Source organism: Passer domesticus, chromosome 8 (genome assembly GCF_036417665.1).
Source record: "Passer domesticus isolate bPasDom1 chromosome 8, bPasDom1.hap1, whole genome shotgun sequence".
NCBI classification, from domain to species: Eukaryota; Metazoa; Chordata; class Aves; order Passeriformes; family Passeridae; genus Passer; species Passer domesticus.
Genome location: NC_087481.1, coordinates 6,994,985 through 7,017,249, shown reverse-complemented (window position 1 = coordinate 7,017,249; position 22,265 = coordinate 6,994,985). Strand labels below are relative to the sequence as shown.

The 22,265-nt window shown below is 53.1% G+C and overlaps 2 protein-coding genes across 2 annotated transcripts in view; one reads left to right on the top strand and one right to left on the bottom strand.

Annotated features, from left to right (window-relative positions):
• Positions 1–22,265, bottom strand: part of LOC135305560 (zinc finger protein 418-like) — a 409,899-nt gene that overhangs the window by 193,673 nt on the left and 193,961 nt on the right. The gene's annotated exons all lie outside the window — the stretch shown is intronic.
• On the top strand, positions 13,320–18,428 carry LOC135305979 (olfactory receptor 14C36-like). Its single transcript, XM_064429554.1, has 2 exons — positions 13,320–14,367; positions 17,809–18,428. The coding sequence occupies exons 1-2, from the start codon at positions 13,320–13,322 to the stop codon at positions 18,426–18,428; spliced, it is 1,668 nt and encodes a 555-aa protein (XP_064285624.1).

The following is a 22,265-nucleotide window of genomic DNA, read 5'->3' as shown; positions in this document are numbered from 1 at the left end:
CCTCCAAAGTGGTTTCCACGAGACAGCAAATTCAAGTGGCTCCTCCCCCAACCAGATCTGGAAAATATCTCCTTGGATAAAAGTGGCAAAAATCTGTTTATTTAACGAGGAAAGTATTCACCAGCCAGCAAGAATTGACCAATATTAAACAATAAAACCTCTTGCTGCTCCAAGAGAGATGACAAACTCAGAAAGTCCCTCCCTGGGCTGTAGCTCAGCTCACTCAGTCTCTTATCAGTTTATCCAGCACTGGAAATGCCACGGACCAGGCTCAGCCCAATGGGTCAGAGTTACGAGCTGCCAGTGCCCTTCTGGGTTTTCAATCCAGAGCAGGTATAAACAGCTCCAAAGAAAAAGAAAAATCACAGTCCAGGGAACTTATCTGCCTCAGAGAGCTAAAAACTAACTAAAAGCAAAGGAGAGCCCCACCCCGCCAGCTGTCTGTCCAGGAGCCGGAATGTGGAGAATTGAGTTTAGTTTCTAAAAGAAACTTCTCGCTTCTTCCTTCCTCCCTTCGCGCTCAGAACCAGCCTTAAAGGTGCAGAACTCATTTCTGGGCTAAACAGAAAAATGGGGGTACGAGCATGATCCCAGGTCTAGCCCTTCTGGGGGTTTGGGGGTGTCTCTATCCCTCTGACCTCGATGATGTTTGGGTGGGGTCACACCAGGGCTGAGAGGGACAGAGACCCCCCCGGCCTCCCCAGGGATGAGAAGGTCGGAGAGCCCCCCCAGCCCCGAGCACCCTCAGCGGTGAGAGGAACACAGAGCCCCTGGTCCCCAGCCCTGCACAAGCATTCCCTGAGGCAAGAGGGATGGAGACTGCCCCAAGCATCCCCTGGGCTGAGAGGGACAGAGACTGGGCTGCCATCCCCTTGGCACCCTGGGGTGAGCACCCCACTTCCTGGGGTGAGAATAATGGAGACCCACTGGGGAATGGCCTGGGGTGACAGGGACAGGGACAACCCTCCCATGCCCCTCCCAAGCATGGCCCAGGGCGAGAGGCGCAGAGACCCCTTCAGCATCCCCTGGGCACTGGACAAAATAAACTTGGCAGAAATTAAATTTAACGCTGCATAAATCACTTGGATGAAGATTTGATTTTCTCACAAGTCACATGAGAGGAAAAAACAAATAAATCCCAAAGATTAATAAACCAACAATAGAAGGAATTCTGTGGCAATTCCAAGTTTCATCAGTTCCTGTACAGCTCCAGCTCAGCTGCTGGCAGGTTCCCAAAAAAGAAAAGTGGAAATTTGGCCCAATACAGATTATTAAAAGGAAGGGAAAGCACTGTGGAGCTGTCATGAGTGTGACAGGTAGGAAGAGAATAATGGTTCTCACATTTGGCAAAGCCCCAAGCCTCTGAATTTGGGAGTTATTTGGGAATTTAGCTCCTTGAGCTGGGCACTTCTAGCAGCCTCGTGTTCCTCACCTTGAGGTGAATGAACCTTGTCAGCCTCACTGGTATCATTTGCTCACATTCCTCCAGTGATTTGAACAAACGTTTCAAAGATGGACAACAATATATTTTCTTTACACTGGCCACCCACAACAGCCATTTTCCTCATCAGCTCTCCCACAAGTTGCTCAGAGGAATTTGCATCCAAGTTTCCAAGAGGTTCTTGTTATGAATAGAAAGTTGTATTTTATTTTAAGTTTCAGAGTTAAAAAAAACTAGTAAAACCAGTCAGACTTCTTTGGGTGTGCTGCCAAAGAAAAAGTCCTTAATCACCCGTTAATGGCTGGTAATTAACTATTGTTCCCCTGATGCTGACCGTTTGCCAAGAAGACATCAGGACAGACCCTCCGAGGTAAAGAAAATAGGAGTGACATCCGAGCCAGTATGCAAATAAGAAATGCAGTGCACCCTGGGATTTTACAGTTTTACAGTTTTTACAAGAAAAACCCCTAAAATCGCGAGCCAACAAGTGACTTAAGTAACGTCTTAAGGATGGGAGGATAGTCCCGTACCTGCTTGAACCTTTTTGTTTCTCACCCTAACCTAAAAAGATACTGATTAAGAAGACATCCCAGAGTGTTAAACAAACAAGCAAAGGGCTCCACGACTCTCCCGTGAGGACAGAGTCCCCAGCTCTGTCTGCAAACCAGTGGACAAAGCTGCATCATCCTCCTTCTTCGTGCCACGCCTGGGAGCAATGGCGGTGTGGGCGCGACCCGTCGATTTCTCCTCACCTGAGCTCATTCTTCTTAATAAAGGCATTAAAAAAGGAGAAAGATCTCCTGCCCATTTATTTCAGTTCTCTGGAAAGAAAGAGCCCTCCTCCCACAGAGGACGGAACCATGCTGTTGTCAAGGTCAGAGAACAGTGCCTGAACTCACTGTGCCAAAATATTGTACATAATCTGGTTAATAAAATTGTTAGAGATTCCTCTGCCCCAGTTAAGGTGCTAACGAGACCAAATGCAAAATGAATTTTATTGAACAGTCAATGTGAGGTAGAAAGAGACGGAATAAAAGAGAAAAAAGTGGGAGGGCAAGAGAGTGACAGGGACAGAGACCTCCCCTGGGTCAGGGCAAGTGTGACATTGTCTCCTGTGTGCGTGGCCTTCCCAGGGTGGGGGTTTTACACCTGAGCCAGTTTGGGTAAGGGGGGTGGTGTTCACCCCCTCAGCAGGGATTACCCCACTGTTTCAGGTTACAGTGCAAGATGTAACCAAATGTATGTTTTCCATCACCACCTTTAGAAACTGTTATAAACGGGCGGGGCAGTGTTCTTTATCTCTTCCAGGACTCAGCCCTGATAACGCCCTCCAGGGGCTGTCTTCTGTGAATGGGCCATTAAATGTCCCTGCAGGACTGGTAAAATGACATCATCCCATTGTGGGATGCTCCGCCCAGGGGGAGGAGCCGAGCATTCCTATCTGGATATAAGCTGAGACTTACAGCACCAGGAGCACCTTGGCTACTGGATTGCCAGAGGACAAGAGCTCCATCACCACTACTGGACCTTCAGAGGAGGACCAGACCCTTCTACAGGATCACTGCTTTGACAGAATCACGATCATCACTGCAACAGGACTGCAGCCACCATTTAATGGGACTACTCCCACCACCCTGACCAACAGGGTGGCAGGTTATATCCTGACTGTGTCAGTTTAAGGCAGTGTTTCTGTATCATTGCCTTGATCTTAATTTTCTTCTTAAACTGTAATTCTGGCTTAGACTCTCCTCCTGGTTTGCCCTCAAACCTGTACAAAACTCAATGCATTAATCTCTTGTTTTCCTCCCAAACCAGAATTTCCCATCTCAAAACCACTGCCAGATGGACAAGAAGGCTGCAAGGAAGAGGAAGATGCCCCAGGACCACCAGGTAGGTGAGGAGGAAGTCAGTGCCTCTTTCTCTCTCTCTCTGGCTCCATCTCCCAGCTCTGCATGGCCCGTAGCTGCAGGACAGCCCCTCTGCCTTGGCCATCCTGCTGGGGATGCACTGGAGGTATCTCATTCCCTTTCTCTCTGGCACGGAGGCAAAGCCCATCCTCTCCTTGTCCTTCATCCCCCAGACAGGAAGCTGAGGACGGAGACCAGAGAGGACAAATCTCCACAGCAGAACCTCGTGGAAGAAGCAGTTTTGAAGGACTCCATGGCACAGGAATCGAACAGGGAGGTAAAGCCCAAGAGATCCCACAGGATGAGGGCCACCAAACCCAGCCCAGGGTGCTCTGAGGAGGAAAGACCCACCCTGTGCCAGGAAGGTGGACAGAGCTTCAGCCAGGGTTCGGAGCTGGTGGTCCAGGAGCAGCTTCATGATGGGGAGAAACCACACAAGTGCTTGGAGTGTGGGAAGAGCTTCAGGCAGAGCAGCACCCTGATCAGCCACCAGATGATCCACACTGGGGAATGGCCCTATGAGTGTGGGGAGTGTGGGAAGGGCTTCAGCTACAGCTCAGAACTCGTCAGGCACCAACGCATCCACACTGGGGAGAGGCCCTATGAGTGTCCCCAGTGTCAGAAGAGGTTTCAGACCAGCTCCAATCTCCTCCGGCATGAGCGGATTCACACAGATGAGAGGCCCTTCCGCTGCCCTGACTGCGGGAAGGGCTTCAACCGCAACTCCAATCTCATCAGACACCGGCGCATCCACACTGGGGAGAGGCCCTACGAGTGTCCCCAGTGTGGGAAGAGCTTCAGACAGAGCTCTCATTTGAGCAGACACCAACACAGTCACCAGTAAGGGAAGACATGCAAATGCTGCAACTGCAGGAAGAGCTTTGTGCACTGCTCCAACTTCATCCCCCATGGGAGAACCACGTTTGGAAGGGCCCTGGTGATACGTGTTCACTGTGATCCATGCTGGGAAGACACCTGTTCGTTTTCCTGCCCCTGCCAATGACATAATGTGAGCCTGAAGAACATGAGGGTCTGGCCAGGGCTGTGTCATTACATTCACTCTGACCTCAGGTCATTGCCAGGGGCAGGAAAGGGACTCTCTCTCTTTCTCCCTGAGGAGAAGGGTGTCCTTCCCAGGGAGGAGAAAATTATGGCCAGGAAGATACCATTGTGTTGTAGTTTTCCCTTTTTTATAACCCTTCTATTGTCAATATTGTTTCTGTTCCTGTTTGTTCTTTATCTCGTTGCTGTTCCAAATAAATTGTTCTTATCCCAGCCTGGGATCTTTGCCTTTTGTGCTTTCCGTGGGAGGTGGGAGGGCAGCAAGCGGCAGTGCGGTTTTAGTGGGAGCAGGACATTGGGGAATCCCATTCCTAAACCCCAGCCCGTGGAAACCAAACATCCCAGCTGGTCCCAGCCCTGGTGGCCATGGCAACAGCCTTGGGAGCAGGTCCCTGGCTGGGGCTGTGGGAACCTCTTCCCTCTGGTGCCCAGGGACAGGACTGGAGGGAACGGCTGCAGCTGAGTCCCGGCAGGCTCAGGTTGGATCTCAGGAAAAGGTTTTTGCCCAGGGGCTGCTGGGGCACTGCCCAGGCTCCCCAGGGAAGGCTCCCAGCTCCAGGGCTCTCTGAGCTCCAGCAGCGTTTGGCCAGCGCTGCCAGGCCCAGGCTGGCATTGTTGGGGTGTCCTGTGCAGGGCCAGCAGTTGGACTCCAGGATCCTGATGGGTCCCTCCCAGCTCAGCCAGTTCTGTGCATCTGGGATCCCATGACCCATAGCAACAGGGTCCTGGTGATGGTTGCCTGCTAAGGATCAGATTTGTCACAGGCCCTCAGAAGGGTTCCATGGGGACTTTCCAAGAGTCTCCAGGCTGTTCAAGAGCTGGAATGTCACAGGCAGAGACAGGGGCTCCATGGACACCTCCCAGAGGTTTCTGGGGATGGTAAAGAGCCTCTGTGGTCAGAGGCAGTCACAGCCATTCCATGGTGACATCCCAGGGCACCTTGGGTTGCAAAGGCACCAAAAGTCACAGGCACTCACGGGGACTCCATGGTGACATCCCAGGAGTCCCCAGGCTGCCAAAGAGCTGGGGTGTGACAGACACTCCCAGGGTTTCCTGTCATAGGCACAGCAGGAGCTTCAGGCAAAGTTTATTGGAGAGGCTCCTGTTAGGTCACAAGGTGCAGAAAGGATCCCAAATATCCCCCACAGATCCCCAAATGTCTCTGTGGATTCAGAGATGACACAGACTCAGGTCGGAAGGCTGAGAGCTAAAAGCCACCCATTTATTCAATCCTCTTCTTTTATACTTTGGTTTGCTACTAGTGGACCTCACTGGTCATTTAATCAACACATTTCACATGACTGGCTAATGAAGAAAACACCTTCCATTAAACAACTTTATGGAAAAAAACAACCTATTCCAAACACCACCTGTGGATAGTTACAATTCTTTGTCTGCAGCTCCCAGTTCCCAGACCAATTAATGGGAAAGCTTATCTTGCTTTCTCTGTCTCTTGACCGGACTGTCATATCCACACTCAAACACCCCCAAGAATCTCCAGGCTTTCTAAGCTCTTTTTGTGAGAACAGCCATGGAGCAGCTGGTTCCAATCCCAGCCCTGGACTTTTCAAGCATTTCTGTGTAAAGAATTAATGAGGTGGAATTAACATTTTGTTGTGGTTTTACCAAGAAGTGAGTTTCTGGGAAAGTTGTGGTCAAACCAATCAGTGCCCAGATTTGAAAATTGCCACCAGGTGTGGCCACTGGGGACCTGGATACACCTCTGAGAACACACAGGGGTTAAAAGCAGAAGATTCCCAGAGGGACTCTCTCTTTTGACTCCAGCGGTGAGTTGATCTGACCTCTCCCCTGCCCAGCTGTGTCTGGGTGGGGCAGGGGAGGCCATGCGGCCTGTGGGGAGGGAGGCCGGAGCCCTGCAAGGTGCAGGGTGGAGGAGACCTGGGATGTTTGGGCAGCCCCCCGGGAGAGAGTGATAGAGACTCTGTGCTGGCTGGAAATTTGATATCTCCTGCCAGCACCATGGCCAGGAGAAGAAGGGAGGGCAAGGTGCCCAGCCGCAGGCAGACCATGGCTGAGGTTTTAACCCCTTTGGTACTGAAACAATGGAAGCTGTAAAAACGCTAATCCTCCCCAGCTGAGAATTGAAAGGGGACGGAGGATGGGCAAGAAGAAGAAGGTTTGAGTAGGTGAAGAAATATCAGCAGATGAGAAGTGCCCTGGATGAAAGAGATGATTGCAGTGGCCTTTGGCTGGACTTTCTCTGACATGGCCACGGGACAGAACCAATTTTTATCCTGTAATGCAGAGACTGTACCTTGGGGGACGCAGTTGGCCAAAAACCAAAAGTGACAAAGCTGTTGTAAGAAGAAATAGAGGGAACAGAGACTGATGAGGAGGGTGTGGTGGAGCCCTCTGCCTTCAGAGGAGAAAGATCTCTGTTCACAAGGCCCTTTGGCCCCAAGGGGTGAAATAAGGGGGGGACAGGTGTCCCAAATAGTGAGAGGCTGCCACTTCTTGAAACTGAGCAAAGCATTCTTAAAAAGACCTAAGAAGCAGTTTGGATCCATGGCTGGTGGTGAGAGCACTGGACATGGAAGGAAGATGATCACCACGGCAGATTCTCTCCGGGCGGCTGCCACGTGTGACACGGAAGCACAGGAGGTTCCAACTGTGTTTCCTGGGGAGGCCCATGGTGCAAGAGAGAGACTCCTCTCTCCTGATGAATGGGGGAAGTTGTGTGAAGGATGGTATTGGACTGAGAAGTGAGTGTTAGAGGAGATTGAGTGTTAGAAAGGTAGAAGGAGGAAGAGTGTTTTAGAAGTGTTCCATTGTCGATTGTCGTGTGTAATTTTTTTTCCTTTTTTTCCCTTTTGTCTCTATGTTGTAGATTAATAAAGTGTTGGGGTTTTTTTCCGCTCCATTCCCAAGTTGGAGCCTGCTTTGTTCTGTTTCCGAGTCCCATCTCACAGTAACCATTTTGCAAGTATACTTTCATGGGGGCACTGGCATTGTGCCAGGGCCAAACCACGACACCTTTATAGAATTTGTTTCACAGGATTAAGGATAGCAAACCAGAGATTTTTATATAAATATCTATTATAGCACTGATGAGACAAAATGATCTTAATCAGAAATATTTACACCAATATATAAGAGCTATAACATATTATATTGTATAGAGTACTTGGAAGTGATTTCAAAGCAACTGTGTTAAAGCAAAACCAGTTATTTAAGAGAGATTAATGTCACTCCCCAAGACTAATGATCGTGGGCAAATTCCTTTGGCTCAGCCTGGAACAGTGACCTTGAGGGGTGTCCCCATGGTAGGGAGGAATCACCACACCCCCAAGTAGGGAAATGTCAGGAGACGCTGCTGTTAAAATCTGGGACGGGGCTTCTCTAGTCTCAAGTGCTGCCCTGTCAGTCAGATGTGCCCAGGCTGGGCCAGCTCAGCAGCTCTGCAAAGCTCTCAGTGCTGTCCCTTCGTTGTTCCTTTCTCTGTGAATTATTCCATCCCTGCCACAGTTTCCTCTCCCTCTCAGGATTTTGGGATGGAGAAGTCTGCTTTCAGCATTATTCAACCCCAAAAGCAACATGACCCTCCTTCATTTCCCGCTGGGGTCTTTGCAAACAGGGCCTGGCTGGAGTTGTTGGAGCCCATTGCAGGCAGAGCCTCCTGCTCCAGCAGGAACTGCCTTTCCTGTGCCAGGAGCAGGGCAGGTCCCGCTGCAGGAAAAGCCCCAGGCCAGCCCCAGCACAGGGAAGGGCTCGGGCACAAGGGCAGAGTGCGGTGCTGGGAGCTGTGCCAGGCAGAACCTGAGGCACCAAAGGCACCTTGGCAGCAGCAGCTGCTTGCAGGCCATGGCCAGAAGCCTCCCTTGGCAGCCCGGCCTTGTGGCCAGCACTGCAGAGCTGCTGCCTCAGGGCTCATTTCTGCCTGGGCTCTGAAAAGCCACTTCTGCTCCAGGAGCCTGTCTGGGAAGCCATTGGCCCCTGCACCTTGGGCACAAGATATGAATGACAAAACTCTTCATGCCAGCAGAGACAAGGCAGGGGCAGAGGAAAGGGGAGAGCCAGGCCCAGGGCACAGGGCTGCCATGGTGATGGCTGTGAGGTCACTGCCCCTGCAGCAGCCTGGCTGCCCTCAGCAGACATTCTGGCCAGAAGCGTTGTGATGGCACCCAGCACAACAGAGAACCCACACAACAGGAATTCTGTGCTTGGGGATGAGAGGGTTTCACTGGGTCAGGCTGCACAAAGGTCCTGCTCTTGGATAATTCCTCAGATGGGGAATCCAATTCTGTGTAAGAACACAGTTGCAGTTTCATGCACTCTCCTCATTGTAAAATATTTCCTCCTTCTAACAGATGTAAATCCGCCCTCATTCAGTTCAGAGATATTGAGCCTTGTTCTGTCACTGCAAGATTTGGGAGAAAATAACTTTGACCACTGTTTTCATTTTCACAGACCTTGGAGAGGACCCAAAAACATCTCAAGATGAGGTTTGGAGGCCTCATCCCATAACCAGCAGTGAGAGGCGGCAGACTCTGGGCTCAGTGGTGTGGAGACTGAGGACAGAATACGAGTAGCCGGGGAGGGATTAAAGGGTGGTTTCACACATCTCGGAGTTTTTCTTTATTGTATAAAACAGCCAGAGAAAGAGATAATGGCACCAAGGGCAGCTTGGGAAGCCCAGACTGGACACCAGGAGAAAGGAATTTTCCTCCCAGTGCACGGCTGTGGTGCAGCACGTCCCCCAGAAGGAGCCTGGAGCAGCCCAAGGCTTTGTGTGGGCAGGCAGATGCAGGCAGGAGGCAGAGCTGTCAGCAAAGGAAGGGGCCAGCCAGGTGGGGCAGCCGGGGGATGACGACAGCCTGCAGGGACAGAGGCGCAGGGCAGGGACACCGTAGGACAGCCTGGGCTGCACACGGCACAGGGATGGGCAGCAGCTGCAAGGCCCTGACAGAGCCAACTTGGGCAGCGCTTTGGCCATGGCTGCTGGCCCTGGGCCTGAGCCAGGAGCAGGAGACAAGTGACCCTTGCAGGCCTGGAGCCTCATTGCCTCCTTGTCCCTGCCCAGCAGCCTGGCAGGGGCCGCCCCATGGTGCTGCCCTTGGCATTGCACATCCCTACATGCCACTGCCCATCCCAGGAAGAGCCCTGAGCAATGAGGGAGGGACAGGATCTGCCTGGCCAGGGGCTGGGGCTCAGGCCTTGGCCCTTTGCATTCCTGAAACACATCCAGGTTTGCTCAGCACCAGAGGCACCTTTGCCTTGTTTGTCCCCAGCTGTCATCACTGCCTCCAGTGTTCTGCTCTGGCTGCAAGCTGGGGACAGTTTCTCAGTTGTGTCCTTCAATGGGAACCATTAACCCTTCAAGAAATCTTCTGTGTTTCAATCTGACTTTGAGATGTTGACAGGTTTTTGAGCACACTCTGAGGGACTGAGTCTGATGCAAACAGCACCAAAGCCCCAGAGGGTCATTAAAGTCCTTGTGCTGTGTCTGTGCTGCTGAGCTGGGCCGGCTCCTGGCCCAGAGGCAGCTCCTGGCAAGGGCAGCGCTGCAGAGAGACAGCTCTGGCCAGGCGCAGCTCCTGTGCACAGCCCAGCAGGGCTGGGGCACTGCCAGGGCAGCTCAGGGACACCAGCAGGGCACAGCCAGAGCTGACAGGGGCTCAGCACTGGCAGGGGCTGGGGGATGTCCCAGAGGGGCTGTGTGACAGCGGCACCTCTGTGGCTGTGTCCTAGAGGCACAGAGCAGCTGTGATGTCAGCAAGGGGCTGTGTGACAGCACAGAGTGGGCTGTGTGAGGTCACAGGTTGCGCTATGACATCACAGAGTTTGTTGTGTGAGGTCATTGAATAGCTACAGCATCATAGAGGAGACTGTGTGACAACACAGATCAGGCTGTGACATCATGGCATGGCTGTATGGCATCATAGAGCAGGCTGTGAGGTCAAAGTGTGCTGTGACATCACAGAGCAGGCTGTGACATCATGGCATGGCTGTATGACATCATAGAGGAGACTGAGGTCAAAGTGTGTGCTGTGACATTAGAGAGTGGCAGCATGACATAACAGAGAGGGTTTTATTACATCACTGAGGGTGTTGTGACATCACAGAGCTGTCTGTGACATCATGGAGTAGGGTATGAGGCCATAGAGCAGATCCGGACGTAACAGCTGGTGGCTCTGTGACATCAGCGAGTGGATTGTGACATCACTAGGTGGCTGTGTAACATCATAGAGAAGACTGTGACATCACAGAACAGACTGTGACATCCCAAAGCAACTTTCTGACATCACAGAGTCTTCTGGGACATCACAATGCAGCTGCATGACATTCCAGGGTGACATCCCAGAACTGGCTCTGTGACAAAACAAGGGTGCTGTATGACATCCCAGAGTGGGCTGTGACATCACAGGTGGCTGTGTTACATCATAGGGTGCTCTGTGACATCACAGGATGCTGTATGAGATCACAGATGGCTGTGTGACATCCAAGGGGCTGTGTGACATCACAGGGTGGCTGCTTGTCCCTGCTCAGCAGCCTGGCAGGGGCCGCCCCATGGTCCTGCCCTTGGCATTGCACATCCCCACATCCCAGTGTCCATCCCGGGAAGAGCCCTGAGCAATGAGGGAGGGACAGGATCTGCCTGGCCAGGGGCCGGGGCTCAGGCCTTGGCCCTTTGCATCCCTGAAACACATCCAGGTTTGCTCAGCACCAGAGACACCTTTGCCTTGTTTGTCCCCAGCTGTCATCACTGCCTCCAGTGTTCTGCTGTGCCTGGAACCTGGGGACACTTTCACATGAGTTTTGTCCCTCAGTGGGACCCATTAAAACTTCAAGAAACTTTGGAGTTTCAATTTAACTTTGAGTTCTGGAGAAGTCTTTTGAAGGCTCTCTCAGGGACTGAGTCTGATGTAAACAACACCCAAGTCCCAAGAGTGTCATTAAAGTCTTTGTGCTGTGTCTGTGCTGCTGAGCTTTAAAGGAACAGCTCTTCCCAGGACCAGCTCCTCTCCCAGCCCAGCAGGGCTGAGGGCTCTGCCTGCAGGCACTGAGGGGACAGGAGCCTGGCAGAGACAGGCTGAGGAAGTCATTGAGCTGAAACTTCACTGGGGGAAAGATCTTCACAGCCCTCCACATGGTGAGTCAGTGGATGCAGGGCAATGTCCCCTGTGCTCCTGGAGGGATCTCCTGAAGCCAGCACACCCCACAGCCTGGGGGATGTGCCAGGAGGACTCTCCCAATTTCTCTGTGGCAGGGGAGCAGGAGGAGGAGGATGTGCTGCAGAGCAGGGCTTCCGTGGGCACCATCAGAGGGACAGGGCAGGACGGCTCCTGCTGCCAGGGACGGCTGCAGGGGGTGAAGCTGGGGCTGCAGCCAGGGCTGCCAGGGCTGTCCTGCAGAGCAGGTCCTGCAGTCCTGAGGGCTCTTGGCCAGCCCAGGGGATGTGCCACCTGCCAGGGGCAGCTCTCAGCCTGCCTGGCAGCTCCCCATGGACAGGTCAGGGGAGCTGTGGGGGCAAGGAGTGACTCCTGCCAGGGCAGGTCCTGCTGCTGTGGAGAGGGTGCTGTGTGGGCCAGGGCTGCTCAGAGCTCCAGCTCACGCCCAGCTCATTCCTGAGGGGACTTTTCATGAGCTCATTCAGGGCAGGGCTTTCCTGCTTGGGTCTCTGCTTTCCTGAATCTGTGCTCCCACTTTTCCCTGGCTCAGCTTGGTGGCAATGGAAACTCAGCTGTGCAGGGCAGAGCTGGGGCTGAGGCTCTTAAACCATTACCCTGAGTTTTCCTGGGAACCTCAGCAAGTGCCACCCCCCCCTCCCCAGCCTCCAGGCCCCTCCAGCACCACCTTTCCATGGTGCACAGGCTGGGGGAGCTGTTCTTTAATCCCTGCAGCCCTGAGCAGCTGCAGGGCAGAGCTGGCCCAGGGGCTGGGCTGGGCTCTGGCAGCTCTGGCAGGGAAGGAGCCCGGGGCCACAGGAGCAGCTCAGGCTGGCACAGCTCCAGCAGCAGAGCCGTGGGCAGGGAGGGAGGGAGGCAGTGCTGAGGGAAGCCCTGCTGCAGGGCAGATGTGGCACTGCCAGCCCTGCCCTGCAGGGCAGACACTGCCCTGAGCAGCACAGCTCTTGTGTCCCCTCCCAGCCAGCACAGCCCTCAGCCCAGGGGCTCGGGGCCCTCAGTCCCTCGTGGGCTGGCAGAGCAGCAGCAGAGATGAAGGGCATCTCTCCTGCCATGTGCCCATTCCTGCTGACTGGGCCTGAGGGCCACTGCCCTGCCCTGGTGCTGCCTGGCAGGGGCTGTGCAGCACAGGAGTGTCCTTGGCCAGAGTGGGCCTGAGACTGAAAAAGGCTGAGCCAGTTTGCTCTGCTGTGGGTCCCTCTGCTCTCAGCTGTGTCAGGCTGATTTCCAGGGGAACACAGGGACTGCCCTGGATCTCAAAAGGGCAGCTGGGGACATGTGGGGTGGCAGAGCAGCTCCCGTCACCCTTCACTGAGTTACAGCCACTGTTTGTGCATTGCTCAGTTCTCTCTGACCTCCCTGGGCGCAGCAGGAAACCCTCTCAAACTGCCTTTGGCCGTCACCATTCCTTAGCCCTGGGACAGGAGACGCTGCCGAGCTCCTCTGCCTCAGGAGCAGTTTGGGCTGATGAAGTACAAGCCCAGGACTGGCCCCTGTCCCTGTTCCCATAACCCCACTGCTGCAGTGCAGAGCTGACCCCTCGGTGTCCATGGGCAGAGCCCCCACTCATCATAGGAACGGGGCCAGATCCCAGCAGAGCTCCAGGCACAGGGCTGAAGGAAGGGCTCTGAGAAAAGGAAAATTGGGTGGCACAGAGCAGCAGGGGCAGGGATGGAAGAAATGGCTTGGATACTGATCAGCAAAATCTCCCTTGACTTTTCACTGTCTCGTCCTTGAACAGGACAGCATGGCCAGAGTGAAGAAATGTCCAACAGCAGCTCCATCAGCCACTTCCTCCTGCTGGCATTGGCAGACATGCGGCAGCTGCAGCTCCTGCACTTCTGCCTCTTGCTGGGCATCTCCCTGGCTGCCCTCCTGGGCAACGGCCTCATCATCAGCGCCGTAGCCTGCGGCCACCACCTGCACACGCCCATGTTCTTCTTCCTGCTCAACCTGGCCCTCACTGACCTGGGCCTCATCTATACCATTGTCCCCAAAGCCATGCACAATTCCCTCTGGGACACCAGCAACATCTCCTACTCAGGATGTGCTGCACAGGTATTTTTCTTTGCCTTTTTCATTGCATCAGAATTTGCATTTCTCACCATCATGTGCTACGACCGCTACGTGTCCATCTGCAAACCCCTGCACTACGGGAGCCTCCTGGGCAGCAGAGCTTGTGCCCACATGGCAGCAGCTGCCTGGGCCTGTGGCTTTCTCAATGCTCTGCTGCACACGGCCAATACATTTTCCCTGCCCCTTTGCCATGGCAATGCCCTGGGCCAGTTCTTCTGTGAAGTCTCACACATCCTCAAACTCTCCTGCACACACTCCAGCTACAGGGAAGTTGGGCTTCTTGTGGTCACTTTCTGTTTAGGCTTTGGTTGTTTTGTGTTCATTGTTTTCTCCTATGTGCAGATCTTCAGGGCCGTGCTGAGGATCCCCTCTGAGCAGGGCCGGCACAAAGCCTTTTCCACCTGCCTCCCTCACCTGGCCGTGCTCTCCCTGTTCCTCAGCACTGACACGTTTGTTTACCTGAAGCCCTCTTCCATCTCCTCCCCATCCCTGGATCTGGCCCTGTCAGTTCTGTACTCGGTGGTGCCTCCAGCCCTGAACCCCCTCATCTACAGCCTGAGGAACCAGGAGCTCAAGGAATCTCTCAGGAAAGCCATGTCTGTGTGCTCTTCAGCCTTTTCATTGTCCCATAACAACCCTCACAGCTTTGCACTGAGAGCCACACAACAGCTGGAAACACACCCCTGGTTTGGCTCCTGCTGCCTCTCAGCATTCTCCCTCCATCAAGGGGCTGCGAGTGGGTCAGACCCTGGGAAGGGACAGCAGGCCAGAGTCCCAAATTAACCAAAGGGATATTCCAGACTGTATGGGACTAGTTGTGGTATAAATGCTAAGGAAGGAGGAATAATAGAGGGCATTTCCTATGTACAGCGTTTGCCTTTCTGATCAATCACTCTGCCTGCTCAAGTTCTGCTTCCTGGGAAGTGGCTGAACATCACTCGCTGGTGGGAAGTAGAGAATAAAATTATTGGGATTTTTTTTTCTGGTTGCTGCTGCATGTAAAAACTTCTTATTTTGCTATAGAAAACTACCTTATCTCAATCTATGATTTGTCTCCCGTATTATTTTCTCTCCCCTGTCCAGCCATGGAGGGGAGTGCTAGAGCAGCTTGGTAGGCACATTGACTCCAGAAGAGGTAACCCACCAGAAGAAGCCACAGAAGGCCAGCTTTCCTCTGTCAGCAACTCACAGTGCATGTCAGAAGAGGCCAAGTCTACCCTTAAGTAGATTTTAATGTTTTTCTGATTCTGTTACATTAAAAGAAATGCTAATATTCACCCTATTTATCTTAATTATCCCTCCTTCATGTGTGACCCAGAGACATTGTGTAATCAGGGAATCTCACATTTTATTTAGGTGAAATAAATGAATCTGCAACCACTTTTTAAAACTTTTTGTACTATCCTTATCAGAGCAGCAATGAACAGCAATGGGCACAGCTTTGTGGCTGCCCCAGCTTTGGGATGGGCCCTGGGCCTGGAGCAGGAGCAGCTCTTGAGGGCCCCAAGGCCGGGGCTCTTGTGCTGGCCTGGGCACATGGGATGGCAGCAGGGGCTGCAGAGCTCTCAGCACCTGAGCCAGAGGGGAGCAGGGCAGGCAGGGAGCCTCCTTTGGCCTTGCCCAGCACCTTCCCCCATAGCTGGGCTGAGTCCTGTGTGAGCTGCAGCTGCTGCTGTGCCCTTGGCAGGGGCTGAGGCCGTGGGGCCAGTGGCCAGAGCAGCCTGGCCTGAGCAGAGCTGTGGGGCCAGAGCCGGCTGGGCTGGGCTGGGGAGAGGCCCTTGGTGCTGCCCAGAGCTCAGGGCAGCTGGCAGAGCTTCCAGGGAGCTGGGCTGGGCTCAGAGAGCCTGCCCCAGCAACCATCAGTGTCCATCTCAGCCTGGCTGAGCGTGCAGGGGCAGGACTCAGGCCAGGCCTTGTGGGGCAGGGCCAGCGTCTGTGCAAGGCATTGAAAAGAGGCAAGTGCCCCAGAGAGGAGGCTGCTCAGTGCCCTTGGTGGCACGGACAGAGCAGGGAGGGGGCCCAGGATATTTGTCACCGCCAGCCTCTGTGCCCAGCCCTGGGCAGCCCTGGCTGCTGAGCCCAGCTTTGGCCTGGGCTGAGTTTGGCTGTGGCCCAGCTCCATCCTCCTGCGGGGCTCAGGGCCTGTTCCCGGCCATGGCCAGCCCTGGCCGGCCTCTCTGCTGGCCCAGAGGCCGGCAGAGCCCGGGCCAGGGCTGTCTGTGCAGGCCCACAGGTGCCAGGGGCTGTGCAGGAGCTGGCAGAGGCTGCCCAGCAGGGAGGCCATGGGGCACAGAGCCCCAAGGCTGCCGTGGGCATCACGGCACAGGGGCCGTTCCCAGACACAATGCTCCTGGCCTGGGCTGGGCCTGCACAGGGGCTGGGCCACCATGGCTGGGCCAGCACAGGGCCACCAAGGGGCCACGCAGCCGCTGCTGGGGCTGACAGCAAGGCCAGGCACACACAAGCAATTGCTGAGCATGGCCTGCGCTGGCCAGGGCTGACTGTGCCACAGGCAGAGCTCAGCTGCCCTTGGGGGCTGCAGGAACAGTCAGGAGCCCAAAGAGCCTCCATGGCTGTGCTGGAGACCAAGGCTGGAGCAGGGAAATGCAGGGCTGCTGCGGGATGGGGAGGGCATGGAATTCCAGTACACACCTCAGCTCTCTGATGATCCCGGCACCATGCTGGGCCCTGTTTCAGACTGAGCAGAGCAGATGTTGATGGGACAGGAGCCCTGCGGGGCTGGCAGGGACCTGCAGCTTGCAAGGTGCTCTGCTGTTCCTCAGGTGCTCTCAGAGAGATCCAATCCCAGCTGGGCACCTCAGGGCACAAGTGGCACTGCCTGTTCATGGGCACACAGCTGATGTCTGCCTGGAAAGGGGCACAGGTTTCAATAACTGATAGTTTCATAATATACAAGCAAACCTTTATTATCTGGGTTGCTTGAGTACTTTTAAGAAATGGCAAAGTTTTCCCACCAGGAACAGGAATTTCCTGGATCTACTGGATTCTTCTACTGGTGTCAGGAGGAGAAATTCTGATCTTCCCCTCTACCTTTGCCACCAACATGCGGTCTGATATTTCATGATCGTAATATCTCACTGTTGCCATGATATTTTAGTGAAAAAGCCTCTGCTAGGATTTTTCCTGTCCTGAGGAGCTGAGAGCCTCAGGAAAGAAATGTAAACAATAACTATCTGCTGCTGTGGAATGCCACAGGTGCATCTTTCATTGGTTCATGTGGATTGTTTTCAATCAGTGACCAATCATGGCCACCTGTGCCAAGGCTGTGAGCAGTCACAGGATTTTTGTTATTGATTCCTATTCTATTCTTGTCTTTGTAGCCTTCTGATCTTCTTCTCTCTGTTCTTTTAGTATAGTTGTAATGTAGTATTTTAGTATATATAACATATATATAACATATAACATAATAAATCAGCCTTCTGATGAAAATGGAGTCAAACCTCCTGTCCTCACACAAGGGGTTCTTGTCTAAGAATTGGTGACCCCTGGACGTGTGAAACTGATGGTCACCCCAAGAGTGACCACGGAGTCCAGCCTGGAGCTGAAGAAACGAGACCCTGAAGATGGGCAGAGTTCACAGCCAAGGCAAACAGGAGAACCTGTTGGACTTTCCTGGACATTGTGTCCAGAGACCGCAGAGCAGCAGAGTTGCACAGCTGGATCCACAAGGACACTGTCTAAAGGTACTGTTATTTTTTCCCTTCCTGAAGATCCTGCCATTTGCAGAAGGTGGGAGGAAAGTTGGGAAAATGTACCTTCAGAAGCTCAGGTTCCGTTTACTGCGTCAGAGAAGAAAGTTATTAAATTCTGGCACAGATGGGGACGCGAGGACGGAGTTAATTATTGTCAGTGGGAGAGACTGTGTTATGAGTTTTTCAGATGGGCAAAATTTCATAGATTTTTTACAAATGTCGTATACTCCCTTGATTTAGATCTTTGGGAGTTCATGGACGCTGCTTTTGAGTAGACAAAGGACCAGGGTGTTACACTCCCAAACCTATGGCTCTTATTCTGTATTTTGGAAAAAAGGGAGGCTGCAGGGGACATCGTGGCTCGGTGGCGCGGTCGCGCTCCGTTTCCACCAGGTTCGGCACGAGAGGAGCCTCTCTCAAAGAAGACGAACCGCGGGTTCGCAGCCCCCCCGCATTGCCCACAGCTGAGCAAAAGTTTTTCTCCGCTCCCTTGGAGCATGAGCAGGCAGAGCTGCCTTCCCCCCCCGCTCTTTCTCTTGGGGGGGATGGGGAGCCGGCCCTGCCCACTTCGCCGTGGAATTCTCCGCTCCCCCCACTCCGGGGGGACGTGGGTCCACCTCAGCCGGCCCCACGGGAGGCGCTGGACCCCGCGGCTCCGCCCACGATCCTGCCGTTCGGGCTGGCTCCGCCGGCTCTGATGGCTGCGCCTGCGCTGCAGTGTCCGGACCTAGAAGGAGACTTGGCCGCTGCGCCCAGCCCGGCGGGGGATGCGCCCCCGCGGCCCGTGCCAGTCCCGCTGCTCCCTGCCAACCCAATTGCAGTGAAAGAGCATGCCAAGAATGGTGCTGAGCCCATGGGACCGTCTCAAGAGCCGACACCAGCGCCTGTGCTGCCCGCACCACCCACCCCAGTTGTCCCGCTGCCTTCCAGAGCTCCGACCTTCGCATCAGACCCTGTGAACAGTCTGTCCCTCCGTGGAGAAGGCACGGCCCGCCAGCTCACCGCAGGAGCAGTTCGGCTGGCTGTGTTCAAAATCAGTGTGGTTTCTGGGCCATTTCGCGTGTGGTCGGGGGCTTCTCCCTAGAGGTTGGGGTGCCTACCTTCCCCCAAGCGCCCCAGCGGCGTGGGGGAGTTGGCTCCTGTGGCATCTGCCTCTGGTTCCCAGCCCAGTGGGGAGGGGGGTGCCGAGGGGCAGAAAGCAGGAGCAGTGGCATTTGCCTTGCAGGAGCAAGAGACACAGAGCAAAGCAAGCATTGCTCGCTTGCTCTGGGGACAAGAAACCCTCAGATCTGGGATGACAATTCCTGAGAAAGCTTCTCTTTCCGAGCTGCCGGTGTGCACCGGTGCTGCTGGGGGGAAGAAGCATTGGGTCACTTCTGCTCTCAAGACGCTGGCAGCATGGTCCTGCCAGGTTCTGAGCATGCAGAACCCGCCTCACAGGCTGGTTCTGGGCCGTTTGGCTCATTTCCCTGGGCCGGGGCCTCCGCCCCGTCCAGTGCTGGGTTTGGGGACTTTGCTTTCCCCGCAGGGACCTGGGCCACCATTCTGTGAGCCAGGTCTGGGTTCTCTAGTCCGCCCACCAGGACCAGGGCCACCCAAAGGTCCTAGAGACCCTCTGCTGCTGCTGTTCTTCTTCTTTTGGAAAAAAAAAAAAAAAAAAAAAAAAAGAAAAAAAAAAAGTGGAAAGAGCTAGCAGCTCAAAAGCATTGAAAAGCCAAAAATTAGCCTCAGCCCAAGTGGTTCAATGAAGGGCTGTGGCCAGAGCATTCCAGAATTTTCTCTCTGAATTGTTTGATGACTGTCAATGGATTTTTTGATAATTCTTGTTCTCTTTAGCAGTTCTTTGTTTCAGAATTCTGCAAGCCTGTTTCAGGACCAAAGGGGACTTCCAGAGATGTCAAAGAAGAACATCTTCAGTCCATGGACTCTGTTCTGAAACTCAGCTATTTGGACTTGAAACAATGAACTTTCTTTGCATGAGTTTTTGCATTTTCTTATATTTTTCAAGATTGTTTTAGTGATATGATAGAATTTGATGTTTTATAGGTGAAGAATTTCCCTGAATGTTCTACAGGTGAAGAATTTCCCTGACCATTCCACATCAGCAGTTGATTGAGATTTTGATTGGCAACAGATGAACCTCAAGGGGTGTTTGTTCTCTCTTCTGCAAGGGCCCAGTAGAAGAGATTGCAAACATTTCTTTTTCTATTTAATTTAATAAATTTTAAAGGGTGAGATGTAGCCATGATATTTTAGGGAAAAAGCCTCTGCTGGGATTTTTCCTGTCCTGAGGAGCTGAGAGCCTCAGGAAAGAAATGTAAACAATAACTATCTGCTGCTGTGGAATGCCACAGGTGCATCTTCCATTGGTCCACGTGGATTGTTTTCAATCAGTGACCAATCACAGCCACCTGTGCCAAGGCTGTGAGCAGTCACAGGATTTTTGTTATTCATTCCTATTCTATTCTTGTCTTTGTAGCCTTCTGATCTTCTTCTCTCTGTTCTTTTAGTGTAGTTGTAATGTAGTATTTTAGTATAATATATAACATAATAAATCAGCCTTCTGATGAAAATGGAGTCAAGCCTCGTGTCCTCACACAAGGGGCTCTTGCCGAAGCAAGAGTGCAGGCCCTGGTGTTCTGCTCTTGGCTTGGTGCTGTCAAAGGGGCAGCTTTTGATGGTTTTAGAGGCACTAATCTGGGCAGTGAAATGCACCTCAGGCACCAACTGCATCTCTGGTGTCTGCAAGTGCCTTTATCTCCCTTCATGCTCCTCAGAACCAAAATCCTGCAAGGACCAAGTGAATCTGAGACTTTGGAAAGGCCCAATCGTGACAGATTTTGGTGAGATTTGAGTCAGGAGATGGAAGCAGCAGCAGCAGGTGCTGTAATCTTTATCCTTGCGCTCTCCTGCATGCTGATGCATGTGTGAAGGAGGCAGGGATTCCATAAAGCACCTTCTGTAGCTCCTGAGGGAAAACCAGTGGCAAGTTCTTTAATTTCTTAGAGTTTCAGGCATGTGTTGTGTGGCTGTGCTGCCCCCCAGGGCCAGGCTCTGCCACTCTCTGCTCCAGCTGGTGCTTCCAAACTGCCCTCTGTGATTTTTATTTGCAAACCACCTCTCTGACCAGCTTCCACTTTGCTTTAAAACTTCAGCACCACGTTTGTGGCTGAACAGGTCCCAGAGCTGGGGAGAAGGATTTGAGATGCAATTTGCATGACAGAGTTGTTACAGCGGGGAAAATGTCACATCCCTCCTGTGCCTGGAGCTGCTAATCTTGTTCTAAACATTGAAAACCTCTTCAGCTGCTCTCATTATACCTCAATTTGATTACTGCTTTGATTTCACACCTCTTTCATGCAGGCTTTTCCTCTCTCCTTAGCTGGAATTGTCAGGCCTGAGGAGAGAAATTTTGTTGAGCCTTGGGACAGTTCCCATATATCCCTGCTCCTAAAGCTGCTTTGAATTATCTTGGGAACCTGAGCATGAGATAAACTGTCAGGACTTTAGTGAGAGGAAAAGTATGGCACAGAGGCCAAAGTGTAAATGCAGAGTCTGGGGACTCTGTTGTGGGGATCTGGGCCCTGCAAACTCATGTTGTTCTCTATGAATGGCTGATTCCTTCTGTATCTCCTCCTGAAATCCTGAGCACCAGGGCTGGTGCTGGAACTGCAGCCACACAAACTCCCCACGGAGCTTTGTGGGACCCAGTGGGAATCATTGATTTGCTGCTTTTGATGAAAAGTTGTGACATGAACCTCAGTGTCGGGGAGGTGACACGTTAATGCTGCTGCTGCTGCCAGATGGTGCCCACACAACGTGTCTGGAGACAGCTCTGGAGAAGATGAAAAAAAACCAGGATTAAATCCCATGTGCTACTGAGCTCTATCAGAAACTGCTTAGAGTGAAGTCTGTGAAGTGACTGGGGAGAGCTGGGAGAAAGGGACAGCTCTGAGAAGTGTGTGGTACATCAGGGATGTCCTAATACTGATCTTTGCACGGAGATGAAAAAGTATCAGTTTACATGGCCTGAATGTCTGGTTCTGGAAATTCTGCATTGCACAAGATGTGCTGAGCTCATCTGGCTCTGAAATATCATCTCTGCACCTTAGCCAGGAACAGCATCAGAGTTCTGAACAGATTCATCAAAATCAGTCATAAGCCAGAAGCAAACCTTGGCAATACACATCTGTGGCAGGTGAGGAGACCAAAAGCTTCCATTCTTGTTCTTGGAGAATGAATTCAGCAATAAAATAATCCTCTCTCTTGGCATTAAAATACTTTAGTTTCAGCTCTGCCCCAGACTGTCAGTGTCAAGTATTTCTCTGGGTGGTTGGGGGTAGGTTCTCCCCCTGGAGCTCTCTGCAGGTTGGTGCTAATTCCAGATGTTGCCTCAGGTTCAGATGTTTTGCTGCCTGAGCAGAGTGTGCAGAACAGGGATTACAAGCACTGACATTTGCTGTGCTAGAAAGTGCAAGGGACACATTTGTGCCAATGAAGGTCACACCTTGAACTAGGAGGATCAATTCTTGTTGTGCTCAGAGGAGTCTGGGGAGAGAGGGGGTTTCCAAAGGAAATCTTGGTCCATGTAGGGCTGAGGCTCCCTCCAGGCTGGCTCCAGCCCCTCAGGGTGCCCAGGAGCAGGGCTTGCCCATAGCCCAGTGCTCCCTCCTTAGCCCTGGGGCTGCCCCGGGAAGAGCCATGGCTGAGGCTCTGCAGGAGCACACAGGCTCAGCCCTGCTCCAACATGGGATCCATGGGCCAGGGCACGCTGGGCTTTGCTCCTACAGCTCCCAAGTGTGTCCAGAGAAACTGCAAGGAGAGGCTCACCTCTGTCAGTGGGACCCCTCTGTGCACAGGGACCCCCACTCCTGGGGAGGCTGTGCCAGGGACCTCCAGCCCTGGGAACCTGGAGCAAGTG